Genomic DNA, 25234 nt, shown 5'->3' with positions numbered 1-25234 from the left:
AAGTTTTATTCATTGATCCAGTTTTCATGATCCAACACGTGTAGCACTTCCTTACCAAAAAAATGACACTGAGGAAAATTAAAATCACTTGCGAAAAATCATGGACCTTTGATAACATTTTGAAGTCCATTGAGGTAACACCATTTTATTGTAGAACAGAGAGTGGTCACTCATGAGAGATTTTACTGCATTATTAAAACACCTATTTAATGATTCAAATAGTGAACAAGGTTTATAAAGAGCTGAAAAATAATTGAACACATATATAAAACTCAGTTTTGGAAAAAACGTTTTTATGGTTCAATAATTTTAATTTTACAGGTAAGAGTGATATTTTATCGATTAGTAGTAATTATTGTCAGATTTTCACATGCTATTCTAAATCAGTAGATATTTAACTCCAGGGGCCTGTCCAGGCCGAATTTACTACCGTTTAGCGGTACCTTCACAAATTCAACTCTAGGAAAAACGGTTGTTTCACAAAATACTTTTTCTCAAAATTTTATTTTTGCATCTCTTAAGAAATGATAAATCCATATTTTTATCATATTTTTGTGTTGATTTTTTTTTGTCTAAATTTTCACAAAATAGGTACCTCTCAGAAAAACCTAAACAGATTCCTGAACTCAAATCTAAAAAAGATAAAAATGACAACTATCTAACAAATAAAAAAGGCAAGTATATCACTATTTTTAAAAATTTAGAAATAATATTTAACTTAAAAAGAAATATTAGAATTCAATTAAAATTGTACTGATCAAAATTTTTCTTTAAAATTTGGTCATTTGAATTCTGAGTTTATACATAAAGTTACTTTAAATGTCAGTAAAAATATTTGCCAATATATTATCGATATATGAAAATATAAAATCAGATACATTTAATAAACACAATAAACAATATCAGTTTAAATTTAGGTTATCTAATTAAAATTAGAAAACAGTCTAAGTACAAGTTTTTTTAAATGAATGAAATGATTCAAGAATTATTTATTTTTCTCCCAAAATAAATTTTTTATTTATTCTGTAAAAGCCAATAAATTTAAATAAAGTTCTATACAGGAAAAAAAAATTCTTTCAATTTTTAATTGTCATCACCTCATAACATTAATTAATGACAAATTTATGATATAATTATGTAGCATTATTAAAACTTACTCATATTACATTTAAGAAATATTTATTTAAACAGAAATATATCAATAAAAATGGACTCTAGATAGTAAGATGATGCAATAATTAACATATTGAAAAAATAAAAGCACAAAATATTAGAATTTATCTAATAATTCCAACCTACTTAAAAGCATTGATTAAATCTAAAATTTTAAAGTATGTCAATTAATTATCAAGAATACCAATCTTTTTTCTACATAAAAAATATAAAAATAAGCACTTAATTTATAATTAACAATATTAGTTGAGTTTTATTAGCCTTTTAATACTGAAATATAATTGTAAACATAAATTCAACTAGTTGTTTCAAATTATTTTATAACATTTATGTTTAGTTTTTTTAAATTATATTAAAAAGCTAATTATTAAATTCAGCATTAAAACTATACATAGGCTTTATTTTAAAAACACGTTTTGAAATTTTGTTTTTTATTTTACCATATCGAAAATCTAAAAGGGCAGGAAATAAAGGCGAAAGTAAATAAGTTCGACAAAGCATTAATTAATGTAAATAAGATAAGATGCAAGAACGCTAACATATAGCTATCAAGAATTCAATAAAAAGAAATTTATTCCCTGTGCAAAATCTCTAAAAAAATTTAATCACGAAAAGTAAAAAGAGAAAAATTAAATTTATAAGCACGCGGTTTTTGTTAGCACATAATTCATTCAAAACAACAGAAAACGCAAGAGAACAACAATAAAGAAACTTCTAACTGCTTGTAATCTAAAATAGCATTTAGAAAACACTTGAAATCAAATTTAATTGATAAATTAATGATTAATAGAACCAGCATCTAGCTTTTAAATTGTAAACAAACACTTAGTTTGAATTCTACCTTTGATGACGGCAGTTTCATTTCAGCATCTTGAGCGGACGCCATATCTTTCCCATAAACTACCCAGACCCACGCTACGAGCCGGCGAGTCCCTCAGCTGATGAGTAAACACGCAATAAGGGGTGATGGTAAAATTGCGCATGTTGCGTTTAGGTTAGATTCACTTTTGCCAATGTACTAAGTACAAAATTTAAAAAGGTCCGCGTATTTGAGTAGGTAAAAATTGGTCATAGACGCAAATTTAAAAGAATGGGTTTAATAAAATTATTTCTTTTTTTTTTTTTGCTTTGAAATTTTCTTAGGCGCGGTGCAACCAAAGAAAATATTCAGGATAATATTTCAATATCATATATTCTCTCGCTTTTTTTTTATTCTAAAATTTTTGATACATGTGGGCATCAAAAATTTTCATTAACAATCTTAATAATTTAATTAACGCCACTAAACCAATAATTTTTGACGAAAATTTGCATTTTAAAATGCAAAAATGATAAAAATCATATATTATTTAACACGTTGCCGAAAATGGCAATTTTCGCAATAGACAAATAATGACGATTGTCCGGTTTTTGATAATATGTAGGCAGATGACGGTTGTAGCAGTCTTGCACATTTTAATAGATAAAAGAAAGGAACATTATTAGTACTAGCACATTTATTTGATAATTATTCAGTATTATATCGAAAAAAAGATATAACATTTTAGATATTTGTCTGCCAAGAGAAAAGAAATGTCGTGATGAGCAAATAACGATTACAGCTGCCGAAAGTTTTCATGGAAAAACTGTAACAAAATGTGATTATTTTTATACTTCCAAATATACGATGGAAAAATTAATAGCAGTTAACCTTGAGTAAAGTAAATAAATAAAAAATAATTAGAATCTTTTGATGCCAAGCACATATTACTCAAATTTCACAAAAACTTTGCATAATAACTAAAGAAACTAAAGAAAAACAAAAAAACAATCAATTTCTACACAAAAACTGGGACATTTTGATAGATAAAAAAAAGATTAAAAATGCGAAAAAGTTTAAGTATACTTAATGGTTATCGATAACAATAATCTTCTAAGGATAGAAAAAAGGCTTTATGTATGAATGCGAGCGATATTATATTTCTAACCAACAATTTAAAAAAACAAAAGCATTATATAAAGATATAGATTTAATATTTATAGGAAGCGTTTAGGTATAAAAAAAAAAACAGTGCATAATTTTGTTTTGTTTCTTTTCTTTTTTTCATTTTTTAGCAAATAAAAACTTATGAACATACATGATATATGCATTAAAAATTCTTCACGATAAAAGGAAAACTAAAAGATTTCAGTTAGTTAGCAGGATAATAAAACTATGGGACAATCAATACAGTAATCTACATAAAAATTCGGGATTTTCCAAAGTTTAACGTGCAAGAAAATTCAACATTTCCTCCTCTTTTACAAATAAGGGTCTAATATTATAATTTTCATTTGTAAAATTTTATTTTTGAATAAAATGTGATTTACAGCTTTTTTTTTATTTATTTTTTTATCCGTCGTTGAATAGTCGACCCAATTTTTGGGTGTACGACTACTGCTGTTCAACTTCGTAGCCTTGTAATTTTGTACCAATCCAGAAGACAGGAAACTCCTGGATCAGTACACCCAGAGGTATTGATTTGTAATGGGAACATGGAGGACTTAGCAACTCGACAGATTTAAAGTGCATCAGTCACCATTTCATTTACTACACTGGGAGTCTTCGGTCGGCGGGGAACGAGCTCACGAACTCTTGGATATGGGCCCAGTGCCCTACCAACCAGGCTATCCCGGCCTTGATATACACTGTTGCAGTTTTTCAGTTATTGTACAGCGAGGCAAAGATAAAAAAAAAAAATACATCACCTTAAATCATTTTTGATTTATGATCAGATTTTCAGGCACTAAGTGCCAATTTCTATGCATCGAAAGGCGCCGTTCAAATATTAAGTAAGCTTGTTTTATGCAATTTCGGACTTTTCCTCCCCCTCCGTTAGCTCCTCTCCTCTTCGGATACCCCTCCCCCTCCGTTAGCTGCTTTTGTAATATTTGAACGTCCCCAAGATAGAACTAGAATAAGCAAACCACTCCATTCCTATTGAGTTACAAAACATATCTTGTATACTTTCTCAGAATAAGCCTACCATTTTCCGATTGATTCGGATTATTGACCCTCGAAACATAGGGAGTAGCTGCAATTTTGAAAAATGGCCTCAATAATTTAATCAGGAGAGCGATCAAAAGTTATGACCCTTTAATATAAACTTCTCTTTATTGCATAGTTCGCAGAATAGCATTAAGTTTATTCTGCGGTTTGCAAATATTCATAGGGGCTTTTGAATATTACTATACTTTCAAAAGGTAACTTTACATGCAATATTGAAAAATCTAGTTTTAGTATATACATATAGATTCATTCGGAATGCTTAAATTACAAAAAAATGAATAATAAAAACTTTTCATATGTACATCCCACTTACTTAATTAATATTTCATTAATCAAGTTATGTTTAATTTCAGAGGGGGTTTCGTCACCGAAACTACGCCACTGATTGCACAATAAAATCGTGTAATAAATCGAACACAGATTCAATTCACGGATTTTCCTAAATAACTTCTTCGAAAGCATTGATCTTCTGTGGTTTGCAATTATTCTTAAGGCCTGTTTACACGGTCCAATTTCTTGAATCCGAGAAATTGGACGGATTTCTCTGTCCAAGAAATTGGATGATTCGTTGACACTATCCAAGTTCTTGAATGTCGCTGATTCGTTAAAAGAAAAACTCGCGCATGCGCATTGTTCATATTCAACATTATAAAATAATACTTACATAAGTTTAAAATAACTAAATAAATTCAAATAAAATCATAATAACACAAATGAACCGCAACAGATCAATTTATTTGGACTAAAATATATGAAAACAGACAGGAAGATGACATAATTTGCTGCCTGATTGTTGACGTCACAAAACCTAAGACGCTGATTGGTTAAGGGAGAAAAAACTTGGATGGAAAGTAGAACATGCTCTACTATCGTCCAAGAAGTTGGACCAAGTTCTTGGATGTTTGTTTACACGATCAAAGCTTAAAGCAAAACAAGTTTCCATCAATATCAATCAATCTCTGTCCAAGAAATTGGATCGTCTAAACAGGCCTTAACAGGGAGGGGGTGATAGTATAATCAATCGCCTCTCATCTGTGCAGAAAGTTAGATTTTTTGAAGGGTCTCACCTAAGGCGTTTTCCCTACAAATGCTATTATTCATTTCAGAAAATATTGCAGTTACTTTAATCCCTCAGCGTCAAATCGTTCACTTGGAACATTTAAAGTAAACATATAAAAATTTTATTTTTTTAATATTGGGCTTAAACCACAATTTTTAAAAGTATTGTCAGCTTTTCCCGAATTATTCCCACATTCAAATGCTGAAGAAGTGACCGGTTGCTAGCTGACTAGCCGTTCTGCAAGAGCTCCATTAAGCTAATTTATTTTAAATTTAGTGCTTTAAAAAATATTGCAAATTGTTTAGAATCGTATAGTTCCCTAGATAAAGTATGTATTAAAACATTTTAAAATAGTTAAACTACGTCTCACCAAATAAAAGTAAAAGTTTTTTAAAAAAAAATTTCAAATAATGAGGTTCTGATTTACAAAAGGTCATTTTAAGGTAATGCAATGTTAGTTTCAAATAAGTGTAGTTTAATTTTATAAGTTCTTATTTGTTTTAGTATTCCTTAAAAACACCATTTAGCTAATTCAAAAAAAAAAAAATTTTTAATGTCTTTTTTTTTATTTACAACATGCAATAGCTGAAATTGCAAGAGTTTGCTTGCAAGAGTTTAGTTAAAAATCACCGTCAATAGGAGTTGGTTCTAAAATGTTGGATGGACTAGGAATTCAATACATAGATTAATTGTTATAAATCAGATTTCTAGCTAAACGATTTTAAATCTCGAGACACTTGAAATTCTATTCTAGGTATTTAAAAAGACAGTCCAGCTTGTCTACAGGTGCGGTTAGCATATCATGTATCTATCTATGAGGTTTTGAAATACATAACTATACAGGGCGTTCTTAACATATATTTTTTAGAATCTTTATCATGAACGAAGCAAAAAAAAAAAAAGGATAGAANCAAAAAAAAAAAAAAATAGGCACCATGAGGGTCACAGGAATATTTAGGTGAGGGGAGAAAAAATTCAAAATCTGACAAAGCGCTATTATGAAATGCTGGATTAAAAATATCAAAGCATGTTTGATTGCAGGAGAAACCGAAAAAGAAATAAAACAGCTCATAAAAAGAAATTTGAAGCTTCTTCATTTTCAGTTTTTTAATACTTTCTGCAGAGCCCTAGTTTAGACAACATCTACACTAGTGAATCATTTGATTTCAATAACAGTAAGTAACTTACAGCTCTCGTTTTAACACTTATACACATAGACAAGGCTCGTGAAATACGATTGTAACTAAAACAATCAAAAAATTTTGACTCGAGACTAAATTTTGAGCTCCTCAATTACACTTGATATTTTTTTAAACATATTTTATTATTTGAATGAGGGAAAAAATTAGTCTGAGAATTGAACTCAAACAATGTTCAAGAAGAAAAAAAATTGTGCTCTCCCGTGTTTTTAGCAATTATCCGAGAAATACGTAGTTCTATTTTTTTCCTATCTTTGCACTGCAGAGAAATCCTCAAAATTCTAATTACGCAATTTACAGTTAAAAGAAAGAAAAGACATTTTAAAAATCATGCCGGAATCTGTAGCAATAACGGAGGAATAGAGATCGAAGAAAAACACGGATTAACTATGAAATCGGTGCATAATCGAGCCAATGTTGTTTTAATAATCGAAAGTAGATTAGTTAAATGCGAGATTAAAAGTTCAATAACAAGAGAATAACGAAAAGGATAACCCCTTAAAGAATAAAGAAATTTTTTAAATTACGTTGAAATCCACAGGTTTAACTGATGAAAAAGTGGTCAAAATACTACGGAAATTCACGACTGAATCGAGCTATGTGTCAAAAAGACTTCTAGTAATTATCTCGTATAAAAAAAATGAATAATCGCACTCGATTCAATTTTATCTCAGGAAAACAATAATAATAATTCAAATTTGTTTTTGCGTCTGATTTCGCAACTTAACACGTTGGATGCCACGGGGATCACCGGTGACCGGCACTGAGTTTGTTCGCAGCGCCACGGGGGTTACCGGTGACCGGCGAAGCCAAGATTATTAGAAACATATAATTCGAATAAATTTTTAATGCTTTTAATTTTTTTTATATTATTATCGTTACTAAAATGGTTTGCACAAAAATCATTTTGGCCAGACAGGCAAGCCATGTAAAATTAGCGTGGCATTCAAAGTGTTAAAATATCATTTGCCCTAATTAATTAATACATTTGAGGTCAATCTCACGAAATTATTAAGATAGAGTCCTAGAACGTGAAGGTCCGATCATTAGACCAAAAAGTTATTCAAGGTGGTCCGTTTTTCTTCTTTCTTTTTTCTATTCTTTTAGTGCATTGCACAATCCTACATCAAGGAATGATATTATAAAAATTCCATTTATCTCGATTTCTAAGCGTATTTTTAGAACAATAAATATTTTTAAAAAATTATTTTGATTTTTTAAACGTTTTATTCCTAGGTTTTTTACATATTTACCAAGATATGCTTCTTTAAGTAATTATTACCTGAAAAAAGTACGATCAAAACTGCTAGAATATGGTAAAATTTACTGTTTCTATATCGATGGAAGCTGAGAGATTTTTACCGATCCGCTTTTTTTTTTAATTATTATTATAGGTAAAAATAACAATAAAATAGGGTTTTATAATATGTGATAAAATTTGGAAAGAGTGATAAAATTTGGTTACTTCATCATGATACCTTATAATAGCATAGAGCATAACAGCTAAAGATAAATTTACTATTTAATTTTGTTTTTACTAAATGTGTGATAATATAATTTTAAAAAACAGAATTTCCAGTAAACTGTTACGCATGAAAGGAAAAGTAACCAAATGAATTGTTTAAATACCTTATATTATGGTTTTATTAACCAGAATATCTTTTTTATTTTTTTCCAAAAATGTATACCATACAGTACAGTAATTTTACCAGAAATTTTTTCTCGTTGTGGGAAATTATTCTTATAGGAATTGTGTTTCATTTTAATTTTCAAACATGCAGTTCGGGTTTAAAAAATATTACAAAATCTAATGCAATCCTAATTGTCCTAAAGTATATTTTTAATAAAATAGTGGTACAAAAAAACTTAATCTAAGTTTGTAACTAGTGATGTGATCGCTTTTCCAATAGAGCCCAAAACGTAAAAAAGTTTTTACCGATTTAATTTGTTTTTAATTATTACCTGGAAGATTATGAGAAATCAGATCCATCATAATAAATTTTATTTATTATTTAACAGTGTATTTCTTTAATATAAAATTCCCTTAAAATCTAAAAGAAATGGATTGCTTTCTATGTTCAATAATGTGCCCCTTTTTAATATTTATATGTATTTAGTGTAATTCAGTCTTCATAACCATGTGCTAAGTTTTTAAAAGTTATATGATAATCAGATAAAATAGTTTAGTACAGATTCTATTGGAACATGCCGAAAATTCATGCGCTACTTTTAAAATTAATCAGTAATGGAAGAAGGATATTTACTACGAAATGGAACTTAATGGTTAATAATTATAAGAATATTAAACATAAGTATCCTAGCAAATTGTCCCCAGTGGTGGCTTGAAGCCCACCTGGCTTCAGAGCGATGAATACCAGCTTATCTAGGAAATAAAGGCGGCATGTGTCCAATGTTGACCACATATTGGCACAATCGCGTCGCTCGTCACGAAGTTGTGAAGCCTTCTTTTCAACCATCTCCTTTAGCCTACTATGGGTTGTTAAGGGAATGGTTTACATTTCTTATTCTATGAAATTAAACCTAGAAATTTATACTTTTAACAAATTCGAATATAAATTTAGAGTTCAAAAACAAACTAGATGTTTTCTAATGCTATAAAACAAACATAAGTTAAAATTATACTTCAAACTTTCATCAGTTACAGAAAGAGTCCTCAAAAATCATTGCACAATGTTAATAGAAAATAACTGCAATTAAAAAAAATTATAATGTGTGTACCGTAAAATAACCTAAATAACTAGTAACCACAATTATAAACTAATATTGAAATCCTTTGCAGCAATAACTGGGAAATAGCGATTGAAAAAACACATGGATTAACTATAAAATTGGCGCATAATTGAGCAAATGTGTTTAGAAATCGAAAGGAGATTGCTTGAATGCAAGATTAGAGACTCTATAACAAGCCTTCAAAAGCAACACAATTTTAAAATTACTACACTGAAATCCATGGGTGTAACTGCTAAAAAAAAAAAGCGATCAAAATACTGAGGAAATTCACGACTGAATGAGAGCGAACCGAGCGCATAAGTCAAAAAACTATGGTGCAGTAATTATCTTGTATTAAAAAAATAAATAAACACACTAAATTCAGTTTTATTTCAGGAAAATAATAATAATTCAAATTTTGAGGAGTAAAAAATAGTATAGTTATCTTTCGCATAAATGGCCTTGAACATAGATGAGAAATTTTTAAATTTTATGGTTGTGATAGAGGTTGTGGAGAGACAGTTTGAAACACTTAAACAAAAAATAATGAAAGAAATACCACTGACTACAATTTTAAATATTTTGAAGGCCATCATCATCCAAAATAAAGTAATGAATAAGATTTTAAAAAAAAAAGAGTTCTTCATATTCTAAATTTAAGAATTCATTTTCAGTTTTTCAAATTAATTTGATCCGTCTGGGATGCATATTTAACTGATTTATTGATAACATAGACACCCTCTTTTCCAGTAAAAATTTCCATGCATCATAGTAAAACAACTGGCAGGCGCACACAAAACATTATAAGAAAAAAGAGAATATTTTATATTTTCATCAAATAAATAACAATAAAAAAACTATAATTTCAACTCAAATTATTATAATCAATCTTGGTTATATTCTTTTAAAATTTGAGCAAAAATGCACTAAAATTCTACAATTAAAAAATCTAAGTAAAATTTTAAAGAACTTAAAAAATTTACTTTCATTTTACTTTAAAAAAAATCATTAATTAAATCAAGATTAAAAATTAAATCATATTAATGTCATGTTCCTATTTATAAAAAGATTCTTAAAAAAATTAAGTAATTTAAAATTTTTGTGTCCCTATCCATATCAAATTAAAATATATCCTGGTAAATTAGGTACCCCCTAGTTTGCTCATTCAATAACCGAAACAAGGCAATCGTATAAATGTACAAGATTTTATATGGCACTTACGACAAAGATACATTCTTCAAAAGTAAAAGGGGATAATAATTTATCAGCCTATTTAACACAAGGCAAAAGGTCAGTGGCCATACATTAATAATTCTAGGGTCACAGATTGTATAGTCCTTATGAAAAATATGAAATAAGAGAGAGAAGAGATTGTCGAATTTAAATTTGATGATATTTCATAATTTTGATGATATAGTGATATGAGTACAATTTATTGTTACCGACATGGGAGTTTGGTAAACAATAATAAAAAAAAACACAGAATTAAATTTTCACATCTAAGAAAAAAATTATAAATGCATTACTTTCAATTTGATGATATGTTACTTTTAATGACAAGCCTCAATGATAATTATACAAGAAAGTTAAAAACCTTTCTCTAACATTGGTATTCTTAGGACTAAAGTATAATAAATGAGTGATATGTGCACAGTTCATGGTAAGTCACATAGAAAATTAATAGTCAATTAAAAAAACCACACAATTTAATAAATTTTAGAATACACATTTACCCAATGAATAATCCTAAGAGCAAAAATTGCTTTCTGCTTCCTTTTCCTATCAAAGAGAGCAGTGCACATGTTATATAACATGCTCAATTTATAATTATTCTGCACATCCATGCTACACATTTTTCCTTTAGTATCAAGAAGTTTAACAACAGCAAAATACCTATCAATTCCTTTGGAGATATATTAACTATTAAGTTGAAAAGTTCTCAAAATTTTAAAACTATGTGTAAAAAGAAAAAGTATTATTATGTAGTGCAAGTATTATCCTGTAGTGACTTTATTTGTAAAATAAAAAACAAAAATAAGAAATTTATTTTTAAAATTTTCCTATTAAGAAATATAAAGTTTCCTCATAAATGTAAAACAAAAACTACAAAATTTTTTTTATCCCATTTAAATTAATACAGTAAGCCTAAGAAAACTACACATGTTGGATTTTATTACCTTTCATTTAAAATTATCCAATTTTATTACTTATACTTTCTAAAGATTAAAGAGCAGAATTGAGTGTTCCTTGGATTGAGCAGAGTATTTTGAATTTTATGGTGTAAATAAAATCTTACATTTTCCTACTTTATTATAAAATATTATTATAATTTTACATTATTATAAAATAACATTTTAAAGTCATTTCCCCAGCTTTTTGTAATAATATCAAAAAATTGGCCATGTATTAATGGGCACCTGATAGTAAATTTGCATCCATTCTAAAAATAATTTTTAAAAAAAACAAGCAAATAAAATTTCATATTGCTTTGCGATATACAAATTTCACACAATCATATTCATAAAGTAGCGAGGATAACCATTCAAATTTTATTGAACAGCAACTTCAAAACATCTATTTCCAAAAAGCAGAAAATATAAGTAATACAAAGAACAAAATTAAAAAAAAATTATTATGTATTTGAGTCAGGAGACATAGAATAATTTTGAATTGTAGCTTGATTTTTTTTTTCAACTATATCACCTACAATTGAAAATGTTTATAGAAATTGAGTCTTTCAATTGTTACTTAATATTTATCATGAAGCTCAATAAATAATTTAACGTATTAGATTTCTCAATTGCTTGAAACTAGAATAATTAAAACAAAATTTTAAACACATAATTAATAACTTAATAGCAAATAACAAAGATGGTAAGCAGTTTATTTAGTTAATAAGCGTATCAATAACAATGTTGTTCTGTCAAAACCTTTTGTGAACGATTAGAAACAACAAAACAGGTGTACGTGAGGAAGTGCAAATTATTAAAAGAGACTAACCAAATTGCGAGAGTTTTCTTCGTCACTTTCTAACCCCATTTTTAACGAAAAAGCTTGTATTTTATTAAGAATTAATCAAAATTAATACATTTAAAATTAATAAAATTCATAACCTTGTTCTTTCATAAACATAGAGCTGAGCTCGATCAATGAAAGTAGGAAATCTCAAACAAGTTTAGAGAACACAAAGAACAAATAAAGTTGTATTTTTGTTGTCTAATATTACGTGTGCAAAATCACTTCTGAGGCAACGCATACACGTCACCATTCATAATCGTAGAATTTGATTTCTGAATCGATATATTTCAAATCACCAATCAATATGAAACAAAAATAAAAGATAAAGGCTTTGTTTTTCCTTTTCAGATGTGATCATCGTGATTCATTAGGAATTTAAATATCACTAAAGAAATTTGATTTTATTGACTTTTTAATCATTTCTGCGGTAACGCATATTCGTCACCATTCATAATCCGAGAATTTGATTTCTGAATCGATATTTTTCAAATCACCAATCGATATAAAACAAAAATAAAAATAACAGATACAGGCTTTGTTTTTCTTTTTCAGATGTGATCATCGTGATTCATTACGAATTTAAATATCACTAAAGAAATCTGATTTTATTGCCTTGTTGTCTTATTAAATTTCAGTATTTATCTATTCATTTGATCGTAAATGATGTGATTTCAAATGGTTTTCGTGAATGTCAGATATTACGTTTGGACAAAAGAAAACATTTTGTAATGAGTAAAGAGTTTATGGTCCTGTGAAACTGTCATATTCATGCATTTTTATTCCAATGTTGATTTTTTTGGACCGGACGCTACTCGCACTAATGTTGTCTCCGACTGGATGCTGCAATCTTTAATGAGAGAGATGTCAAAGCCAGAAAATAATGTAAATGCTTTGTCTTGGCGACGTCTTCATTTAGCTAGAGCCAAATTAAAAGCCTCTAGTCGAACTTCCGCTCTATTATCTGGATTTGCAATGGTGAGTTTCTAAATTGTTTGCAAGCAGTATCTCTTTAAATTGAAAGTCCGTGTGAACTAGTAGGTACTCAACGAGTTTAGAGACGCCGATAGCTTGGATATTTAATAGGGGAAATGGTCTTAATTCACACATTGAAAATTTTGTGCTTACAGTATTGAATCGTGAAATTTTGTTTGATAAAAATTTACGATTGGGTGCTTTTATTTTTAACAATTTTTTTTTGTACTCCAAGATCTGCGCCAAACGGCAATAAATAGTTTCTTTAAAAATGTTTCTTAAAGCGCCATATTTACATCCAAAAAAATGAATCTTTACAATGATTTACTTAAAAAAAAATTTGTCTCTAATATAAAGGGGGACCCAATTCTATGCTACTACTACTTTTTGTTTAGTAAAGAAAATTGAATTAACTGTGTCAGGTATTAGTTTTCAAGAAAAGACAAAATTTGGGTACAAAAACAATAATTAAAACAATAGTTTCTCTATTATCTATATATCATAAGATTCAAACTTGCATTTATTTTATTAGTAAAAAAAATTAAGAACTTTCACTTTCTCTGTACATATATATGTAATAACTATACATTAATATTTTTATTGAAAATATGCTTAAATGAACTAAGACCAGTTTAAAATTCATCATCATGCCTGCGCCCTAGTTTTTAGATTGCACCTGGAAATTTCCCATTCCTATCATAATTTTTTTACTTTAATAAAAATTTTAAATTAAATAATTTGTTGGGCAGTCTGACAGAATTTAAGTTGTGTTTCGTTACTGGATAACATGAAATATTTTTTGCAAAGTTAAAAACCAAAAGTTTTACAAAGTTATTTAGAATTTTCCAAATTTCTGATTTCTTTTGTTTGTTAAATATTGATTCAAATATGTGTATGATGGTTGTTAGAGGTTTCTACATTGTAATCTGTTTCGCCGATTATAATTTTCAAGAGGCCAAATGGATTTTAAACTTTAAATTTTTTTTAAACAAGAACATGTTGAGGTTTGGTTACAAAATTTTGTAGTTGATCCCCTTCTGTAATTTTTTCTTTACTTTCTTAGGGGCCACTGGGATAGACTTTTTGGCTTAGATCACAGTAAATCTTCTCCTTGGTGATATCTATTATGGTGTTCCAACATGAACATACGCGATTCTCTAGAATGGTGCAAGGCACATTTTTTGGGCTTTTTTTATGGTGCAATGATGGTCATTTTATTCAACAAACTTAAATATAAGTTATTTTCCTACTGAAAATGTCCTTCAGTAAAAATCCTTCATTTACATGCATTACTTAAATTATAGTTATAAATTAAAAGTTTATTTCTATGTTGAGTTCAAAAGAAATGTAGGTACAAGCATATTTATAGAACACAACAAGATATTTTTTTAATTATTAGTTGAATTTTTTCTTCATAATTAAGAAGAAAAAAATATGAAATACTTTTTGATGATGTACAGTAGAGCGCCGATTATCCGAACTGCTCGGGACCGAACGTGGTTCGGATAATTGGAAAGTTCTTTAAAATCTAGTTTAAATGATTATTATTTGTGCACTCATTTTCCCTCACACTTTTTCCAAGCTCAGTACTGGCAGTACTATCTGAAATAGCTCTGGCATGTTAAAAAGTTTTTTTTTACAATTTTTAAATATTTTTTATTTATTTATGTTACTTTTTTTCATTTTGAATTATTTTTATCATATTTCAGCTTTTTATAATGTTTCTGTCAATTACTGATTTTACCACATTTTTCTTTATTTTCCATTGCAAAAGAAATCCAGCAAAGACTTTTGTTTCAAAGAAAGTGGTCTTTTTTGAGCAGCCATGTCCCCTATTCCAGAGTTGGCCAAAAATGTAATCGATTACATTTTTTGATTACAGTAATCAATTACTTGTAATCATGATTACAATTTTCAAATATTTTGATTACAGCTGTAATCATGATTACAATATTGATTACAGTAATCAATTACTTGTAATCATGATTCCAAGTAATTGCGATTACAAGTAATCACAACAAAAACGATTACAAGTAATTATGATTACAAGTAATCAAAATATATGATTACATGTAATTTGATTACATGTAATTTGATTACATGTAATTATGATTACATGTAATCTAATTACACGATTACAAGACTATTGTATTCTTATAAATGATTATATTTTACAGTAGATAGTAGAATGTATTTTATAATGATACATTTTGCACGTATTAACATGTACTGCATTTTGTACGTATTTGTATACGTACAAATGAATGTAACTGAAATGTATGTACATATGATTTTATCTAGTGCATATGTTCAGACATTTTAGTATCACACACATGTACATACACTTATATTGTAGGTATAAAATATATGTACGTATGTATATAGATAATAATTACGTATGTATGTGCAAACAATGTAGGCATGTACATTTATACACAATGAATATATGCATTTTATGCAAATATTTGTGTATGTAAAATGTATATCTATGTTCATGTACGCATGTATATACAAGTACTTGTGTTTGTACGAACATACATACATTGTCTGTACAATGTATGTCCCATGCATGTATGTGCAATTTATTTATGAACAGTACAATATATGTATGCATGTACAATATAGGTATATCTGTAGGATGTACAATATATGTATGTATACATGTACATGATATGCATGTCCAGTGTATTTATGTACATGTACATAATATGTTCATGCTCAATGTAAGTATCCAAATATGCATAATACATTTGTGAACTATTGTACGTACATTGGGCGTATTTATATTTCACATATATTCATACATGCATTCGACATGCATAACGTACGTACATACACACATTTGAGATGCATATATTGTACAGATGTATATACATATAGCGTACAGATGTATATACATATAGCGTACAGATGTATATTCATATAATGTACATATGATGAAATGAACATATAATGTTCATATAATGTACATATGTGTGTACATATACAGTACGTATGTGCATAAATATATTGGGCATAATTCTTTCGTACAAATTTTACATGTGTACATGCATGCTATCCCTATCTATGCATATGGTGCAATGTATATATGTACAATGAATGTATCCACACATGTACAATACACGTATGTTCCATGTATGCATATCCATATGTACTATATATGCACGTACAATACATGAATGTATGTACATACATTGTACATGCGTACATACATTACACGTATACATATGTACATTACATTTATGTCTAAATATGTGTACAATGCAATAAATAAAATGCATGTAAGTTAACTTTTAATGACTCAAGCAAGTTAAATGACAAAATCAAACGATATTTAAATTTAGTTTTCAGCTTTAATTGTTCTATATCATTTTGAAATTCTCTGAATAAAAAATTATTTTCAGGTATTTTCATGAAATGTTTGACAATACAGATTTATTTTTTTTATAACATAATGCATGATTCATAGAAATTTTTTAAATGGTAAGAAAAACGGTAAATTTTATGTGTGGAATTAATATTTAGAAATTCCAAATAAAATTATCGTTTGCTTTCTAAAAAATATGAGGTCGAGTTTCATATACCTTAGAATAATTTTAAAACAAATTTTAATAACTTTACTCATATAAATTTTTTTAATGTATGCACAATGTATGTGTATATTGTAATTACATATATTTAAATGTACGCACGTATTTGTACATTACTTGTAATTATGTACATGTATACGTTGTATGCACATGCATACATTGTGCATATAACTATTTTTTTGTACATCCATGCATTACATGCGCATAAGTATTAACAAAGTATGTAGTTATACAAGTACATACGTAAGTTGTACATAAGTACATACTTTGCGTGCACATATATCGATGTACATATAAATATGCATGTATACATGTACGCATTTTATTTACGCAACTATGTGCATATATTGTACCTTTAAATAACATTTTTACATATTGTACGCAAATACGTACAATTTTATATACAAACGTACATTGTATATACGTGCTATTATCGTAAATTTATACAATATATGCACTTAAGTACATAAAAGCATGCAAACGCATAAACATTATTTTCATATACGTTCATACATACATTGTCTATGTATACAAAGATACAAAACATTGCCTTTTTGTACAAACTAACATACATGCGTACATGTATCATAAATGCATAATTATATGTACTAAGCATATGCGCATTGCATTAAGTATATTACAATATAATTATGAATATTGTACGTACAAACAACGTTTGTGCATACATTGTATGTATAGGAATCGCAAATTGTACGTTCATGCGTGCGTACATTCTATGTACATAAAAATATGTAAACACATGAATACTTACATAAAAAATTTGACTATAGTATACAATCGTAATAACTTGTAATCGTATAGTTTGATTACAAGTAATCACAATTACATGTAATCAAATTACATGTAATCATGATTACATGTAATCATATATTTTGATTACTTGTAATCATAATTACTTGTAATCGTTTTTGTTGTGATTACTTGTAATCGCAATTACTTGTAATCATGATTACAAGTAATTGATTACTGTAATCAAAATTGTAATCATGATTACAGCTGTAATCAAAATTTTTTGAAAGTTGTAATCACGATTACAAGTAATTGATTACTTGTAATCGTGATTACAAGTAATTGATTACATAGCTGTAATTATCTGTAATCAATTACAGTTGTAATCGATTACTGTAATCAACGGCCAACTCTGCCCTATTCTTTCTAAATAATACAACTATACTGGATCAACATCATTTTGACGTTCTAGCCAATTCATTACAATATCTAATGAGTTGCATGCTTCTGTATGAGAAGTTCCACTATCTTGAACTTGATCACCTACTTCTTCCTCTTCGTCTGTGGAGTTCCGAATTTCATTCAAAATTTCAGCAACAATTTCATCATCATTTAAAATTTGAAATCCTGGGTCGTTTTCAGTGTCTCGACACCAGTCTTCTATTTTTTCTGCTGTATAACCTGGCATCTTTTCATCTGGAAAATATACTGGTTCAAAAACTTCAGTTTCATTTGCTTTTCTGTTAAAAATTTTATTCCAAGATTTAAGATTCCAAGCACTATAATCACAAATCATTAACCATAAGTGACAACTACCCATCCTCCAATTATAGAACATTAGCACTTATCTATTCATAAAATCTTTCCACATTCCAAGAATTGTAGAGAGTCAAAATGAAGCTCGCATTCTTGGACGATAATTTTCAGTTGAAGAGGTCTAAAGGGGTATGCAGGCTTAACTGCATAACAATTCATGTATGTATGGCTACTATAAGAAGACTGCTAAAAAAGGTTGTAAATTAAATATGGTTTTCAGGTGCAGTCGATATTATTTATTCTTCTAAATTTAGAAAAACTGCATATAAGTTAAGAAGTATTCTAAACCTTTAAAAAATAATAAAACGAATTCGGACATAGTTCGGATAATTGGACGTTCGGATAATCTGCGCTCTACTGTAGTTATTTTTAATTTGATGATTAAAATGTTATTTAATCTTTTTATTTTAAATGAACCCAAAAAAAGAGAGTTAAGGAGTTTTTTTTCTCAGCCATTTGTTTTATCTGCCTAATATGGGTACATTCTAATAGAAACGAGGTTGCTTTATTCGATAGATGGAGATGAAGCTGTAGTTATCCGCACCTGAGATTCTGATATATGGTCAAATCTGTTTGAGATTTAAATTTTTTATTTAAGTATTTCAGCAGTTTTGTAAACATAAAGAATAATTTTAAACATGTGATTTTATATTAAGTCCAATTTTATTTTATTTTAGGTTGCAATGGTTGAGGTGCAATTATCTAATAAAGTACCTACTGGCTTACTGATAGCATTCAGTATCTGCACAACGCTTCTAGTTGCTGTTCACCTTCTGGCTTTGATGATATCTACATGTATTTTACCCAATGTTGAAGCAGTGGCTAGTATTCATGGTCTGGCTGCAGTGTCAGAATCTCCACACGAGAAAATGCATCGGTACATAGAAGCAGCTTGGGCTTGTTCGACCGTCTTTGGGATTTTACTGTTTCTTGCAGAAATTGCTATACTTTGTTGGGTAAAGTTTTATGATTACAGTGTGCCAGCAGCTGCTGCAGCAACTATAATATTGATTCCAGTAGTTATTATCTTTCTTTTCTTTGCTGTTCATTTTTATCGTAAATTAGTTGCCCATAAATATGAAAGGTCCACTCAAGGATTGAGAGAGTTGGAGACAATGGTCACCCAACTACAGAACAATGGAACAGAGTTAGCTGTCAATGGACCTTATGTTATGACTGTATGATTCTTTATACGTCATTATTAAATATTCTTATTTATTCTATTGTGGCCATATCTGTGAAAACAACATAAGGAAGAAATAATGGCTGTTAAACATAGTACTTCCTTATGTTGTATGTCAGTGTATTGAAACCTTTATTGTTTAGATGTTAGGTTGCGCGTGGTTTTTTGTCTAAATGTGTGGTTGCTTTGGGCAAATTCCTTTTTTAACTATGGGAAGCTTTTAATGCGACATTTTTGTTATGACGAGTTAGTGTGTGTCATCCTACTTATAGGAAGACTTAAAACGGGCATCTAAAAGAATTCTTCTGAAGTTACATGCCTGAAAAAAGGCTTGTCAGATTTACACTATTTTCTTGAAGTTAAGAACTCCATCTTGCAAGAATAAGCAAAGAATTAGGAGGTGGGATGAGAAGCCAATCATTATCAGGGGTCTGTCCAGAAATTTTGTGAAAGGTCTGTTTTTGTAAAATTTTGAAAAATTTACTCGTAATTTGTGAATATAAAATAAACCTTAGGTCACATTCTTTCAACCAGGGTCCGCTTTTGTGAATTTGTACAAATAGGGTCGGCTATTGCAAAAAAACTTTTTCGAGGAGTTTTTAAATTGAACGACATACAAGATTATGCTCAACACTGTAAAATTATAATTAAAAAAATTTAATTTTAAAAAATAAACAGCAATTGCAGCTACTAAATTAGCGATGCAACGTATAAATATTTGGTATTTAGCCTATACTGCTGAACGCAGAATATTAATTTCGGATGAATAAAGGAAGAAGCGTCTGTCGAAGACAAAATTCGTTTACATCTGTCTTTCTCTCCCCCCCCCCTTCCTGGGAAGGGTTTATTCGATTAACAAAACAACAATGAAGATAAAAAAATTTGTGAAGAGTCCGATTAAAAGATAAATTATTTTGTGAATGGTCTGTTTTTAAATTAAAATATTTTGTGAAGGGTCCGTTTTTATGAAAATATATTTTGTGAAGGGTCCGTTAACGGACCCAAATTTCTTCTAAACAGACCCCTGATTATGTATTAGATTTCTGGCTTGAATTGGAATAGTCTTATCCCGGCAACACATGCCTGAAAGCTGGTTAAAAAAATTGGAAGTGAAAAATCAGGTTTTCATTCATTTCGTTGTCACATGCCTAATGTCAGGCTTCGTGTAAATGGGGGTAAAGTATTATTAAATCTATTTTCTTTGACTTATGCTAGTCTTCTAACGGAAAATTTCTAAAAAATCCAAGAAGCATAAATTTAAATTCTACTTTTATATTAATTGTGCTATATTTACTTAAAATGTGGTGCATTTATATCCTATACTTAATCATTACTTTTATTGTAAAGTTTTTTCTTACATTTTTTTTCAGAGATCTTATGCTTTTTCTTTATTTTATTAAAAATCTCCTTCTTAATTTTACACTCTTAACAAGGAAAAACCCTTTGATGTTGAATGGGGTTATGATATTAATATTTCATAAATAATAGGGGTAATGTTAAAATAATATTTCAATAAGTTTGATAATATATCAGCTACTTAGTTGAAATCAAAGTATTTTTATGTCAATATATGTTCTTTTTTTAAATTTTTTTTTTTTAAATTTTAATGTTATTCCTCGACTTGTTTTAAGGAAAATTAAATTCGTTTAATATTTGAATTGTAATATAATAATAATTTAAACTCAATAAAAATTTCAAACTTATAAGAAAAACTCTATTAAAATCTTATCTATAGTTTCAATTTGCTGTAATTATTTTCAATCACAACTGAAAAAAAAAATCAGGAAACAACAGTTAAGCAATATGTACTGTTAGCTTACACTACTTGATGCAATGGCTAATGTTGTTTCATACTTTATTAACTATGGGAACTTTCAACTCAAAATATATCTTCACTTCCAAATAAAGTCAATTTCAGTTTTATAATCAGAAGATTTTTAATGTAAAAGAAATATTATGTGAGCATTAAGTTAATATTTGTTGGGCATCAAGTGATTCTTAAAATAGTATCTACAAATGGTGTTGTGTTATTCTATTAAAAAACTTGTTTAAATATATTTATATTGTGTATTAGTATTTGCAGCCGATTTATAAGTTTTTATGATAAAAGACTAATTACTTCTCATAGAACAGTTGACAATGTATGTCCAAAGATACTTTATGTTCAATCATTAATAATGTATATGTTAATTAGAAAATTTGTTATCTCGATTTAATCAGCATGTTTCTTTTTCTTCTTTTATTTAATGTTTAGAATATCTGGGTTTTTTTAAAGGAAAAAAGATAGTTTTAGTCACATACAGGATTTTAGTTTTAACAACACTGCTAAAATCTGCGTGTTCAAATGATAAAGGGAATTTTTTTTTTTAAATTTTTAAAGAAATCTCTTCTTTTTTTTAAAGAAATCTTTTTGCTGAGGATCATAAGAAGATCATAATGTTTTAGTATGTGCTATAAACAAGTGTCATCATTTGTGCCACAATACAGAAGGAAAAGTACTTTAATTTGTCTGCATTTCTCAATATTTCATGTCTTGGAACTGATATGGTTATCGATTTATAGAACCAAAACAAACTGCTGCCTTTAATTTTTTTTTATCTGTGTTTTTGTTGTGTTTTAGATTTATTTATATTATTAATAGCTTAAAAGCAATTTTCACCTTGACTTGTGATAACTCTTTTTTATTTGTATTCTAAACATCAGTTTTATTTATTTTAGTTTGTATTCATCAGTACATAACATATCAAAAATAAGCTTGCATGTGTACATTTTTCATTAAACTTAAAATATATGGATCAATTAAAGTTACAATGCTCTAAATATTAATAACTTTTACAACTTGTCTAAGTTGCTAGTCACTTTTAATGAAACTATTGTTCAAACTCATTAAGCTCTGTGTTTTTCAGGTATTTTTAAAAAAATAGCATAATAATGTTAATTTGACAGCATACTTAAAGATATTGATGGGTTTTCAGAAAAGTGTTATGGATAACAAATGCTTTTGCTCTCCAAATTTGTGATTTTGAACCTGTTGCATAACCTCTTGTATTATTTTAATGGGTAGAAAACAAACATTTAAAAATGCTAAGTTTTCTGTAAAACACTATATATAAATCATAGAACTTTATGTGTTATTAGTGTGTTCAATAGAGCATCAAAATTCATTCAGTTTAAAAACATTGAAATAATTTATTCCTTTACTCATTTGTACTGTTATAAATTGTACATTAAATATAAAACTTTTCTAATTCTGAAGTAGCTTTTCCAGAATTGCATATGCTACTACCGTTTTAAATATTCAGAAAATTCTATTGAAGCTGAATTGAAAGAATTTTCACTATTTTCAAGTATTTAAAAAAAAAAAATCCAAAACACTCTAATGTTTCTTTTTTTGTTCTTGCATCATCAGTTTGTAACACTGTTTGATTTTGTTTTCTCTTGTATGTAGTTTTATTTATGTTGGGCACTCTACTATTACTGGTTTTGGATCTTATATGATTAAATTATGCATTTAATCATCCTAATTGGAAATAAAGTTTGCAAAAATGAAAGAACATTACTAAAAATGTAAACACAAAAGGGAAATTGTACCACAATGTACAACAACTTATGATTTGTTAACAATATTTAAGTTCATAGAATTATTTCTTTTTGAAATTTGCTTTTCATCGTGTTATTATGTTTATTATTATGTGTATTATTATGTTTCAAACTGTTTTACCTTAACAAAAAACTTTCTGTTAGAAACTTGTTGTATTTTCTGGATTAAAGTTTTGGATGTCCTAAATAGTTTATAGGCAAGATAGGAGATATGAATTTTTCTGCACTTAATTGTCTAAAAATGTCCCCCAAACCATGAATTTTATTTTTAAAAATATTCTGCATGTAATCATTGAGCCCATTAATACTTTAATTTCTGTCAAAACCTAACAATAATGCACACATTCTTTATTTTCAATTTACATTGACTTAACAAAAAATGTAGTAAAAAAATTTAATACCTATTGAGATTCTATGATTCATTAAATATATATGTGTGTGTGTATATATCTGTTTCACTTTTCAAAATTTTGCTAAATTACTATACTCAATAAAAATGATAATTTGGAAGTTGGATATTTTTAGAATCAAATAGTATCAAACATCTATTTCCAAGTTATTTTAAATGCATTTTAAAAACAAAGATTATTTTATAGATTTAAGTTTAATTAGTAACATAATTTTGGTTAAATGTTATATTTCTTACACTGAATAATAAATTGTTATGTAATTATTACGTTAATTACAGATTAAATTGTTATGTAACATACTGATTTAAGTAGGAGTTTTGGATAGGACAGTTTAAGTCATTGTGTGCAAAACCTTGCCATCTCTGATTATTCTCTGATACAGTTTTTAATACTTGAACTAAAAGAAATTCATTTTATCATCCTTGTTTTCTTCGTATTTTTAACTTTATATGTATATATATTATACGTTAAAAATAAAGAAAACAAGGGGAAAAAAAATATTTTTTAAGAAAAGAAAAAAATTATTAATAATTTTTTTTACTAATAATTTTTCTTCTAAGTTAGTTATAAATGTAGTTAGAAATGAATGAGATAAGTTAGAAATTAATGTTTTAAATTCATTCTTTCAAATTTTTTGACCTTCTTTGATTTTCATTTAATTTATCTAAAAAGTGGGTATGTTAGGCAGATACTTTGTTTCGTTGTTTATAATTTTTGATAATTTTTTTGCATTCTTTTCTATGAAGCAAACTACTTCACTTTATTAAATAGAAGTGAGTGTATCAGGGGAAAATCTCTTTCTTATTGTGCGAGCAACCCATCCCCATTTGCAACTGAAACTACATTAAGAGTTTGATACAAGAATGTTTTGCTCAAAGCAATTTTAACAAATTGTTTTGTGCATATCTATTTTTCTATTGAAGTTTTTAAAAGTGTCAAAGAAACTAAACTTATTTTAAAAGATTGAAAATTCTGAAAATGTATTCTGTTATACATTAGTGTGATATTTGTTAGATTTTAAAAAAAGTTTATCATCCATCAACTGTTGCCCTATATGACTGTATTATATACAAGTTTCTAAATGACTCAATGGCTGAGCTTTTAGTCGAGGATTTTTTATAAAATCCAGTCATTGGATTTACCGGTATATTTATTGAGAATTAATAGCATTTTATCATGTGCCATTTAATTATTTATTTATTTTTGTTGTTTGAAAAACCTCTGTCTTTCTCTTGTACATAAACTTATTTATTTTAAAATATTATGTATGAATAAATCCTTGTTAATAAAAAGTCAGTGGCATTATTAGCTTTTGTTGTAATTATTTTGTACTCATCCATGGTGCGTAACGTCTTTAAAAAGTGCTTAAAGGTACTTATCTTCCATTTTCTTTTTTTAAAAGACCTTAAAGGTGCTTTTTTCATTGGGTGTTTTTAAAAGTTCTTAATTTTCCCTTTTCGAAAATGTAATTTTATTCTTTACCATGTCGATTTTCGCCACGTATTATGCAATAGCGTGCTTTCCACATAGTTTTATTCAACTTTTTCGCAATTCATTCAAACGCAATCTATTTCGGCGTACAGTCAGTCCAGTATGAAAGCGCCAATCATTTTACAAGTTTGATGAAATACTTGCGAGTCCGCATGTGCGTCGACTGAGCTGGTTTCGGTGAGATTATTGCACTTTAATGTGCAACTCTGCTGCA

At 28.0% G+C, this 25234-nt stretch overlaps 2 protein-coding genes across 2 annotated transcripts in view; one reads left to right on the top strand and one right to left on the bottom strand.

The window, feature by feature from the left end:
- The window catches only part of LOC107451805 (lysine-specific demethylase 2B), a 31753-nt gene extending 29578 nt beyond the window's left edge, over nt 1-2175 (bottom strand). The window contains 1 exon segment of the mRNA XM_021147955.3: nt 2015-2175. Within this exon segment, the coding sequence (XP_021003614.3) occupies nt 2015-2059 (45 nt within the window). The 5' untranslated portion in view covers nt 2060-2175.
- A 10533-nt stretch (nt 2176-12708) lies between these two features.
- LOC107451804 (calcium release-activated calcium channel protein 1) lies at nt 12709-24837 on the top strand. The gene is made up of 2 exons (XM_016068027.3): nt 12709-13183; nt 19014-24837. Exons 1-2 carry the CDS (start codon nt 12977-12979, stop codon nt 19518-19520), a joined length of 714 nt encoding a protein of 237 aa, XP_015923513.1. The 5' UTR covers nt 12709-12976; the 3' UTR covers nt 19521-24837.
- The last annotated feature ends 397 nt before the right edge of the window (nt 24838-25234 follow it).

The sequence above is a fragment of the Parasteatoda tepidariorum genome, chromosome 6, assembly GCF_043381705.1.
Source record: "Parasteatoda tepidariorum isolate YZ-2023 chromosome 6, CAS_Ptep_4.0, whole genome shotgun sequence".
In the NCBI taxonomy this organism is placed as follows: domain Eukaryota; kingdom Metazoa; phylum Arthropoda; class Arachnida; order Araneae; family Theridiidae; genus Parasteatoda; species Parasteatoda tepidariorum.
This window is presented reverse-complemented; position numbering and strand designations above follow the sequence as displayed.

Bases quoted from the DNA above. Each gene is read 5' to 3' on its own strand.
- LOC107451804 (XM_016068027.3), top strand. From the start codon at position 12,977: ATGCATTTTTATTCCAATGTTGATTTTTTTGGACCGGACGCTACTCGC. The intron at 13,184-19,013 runs GTGAGTTTCTAA...ATTTTATTTTAG, and splicing joins TATTATCTGGATTTGCAATG to GTTGCAATGGTTGAGGTGCA.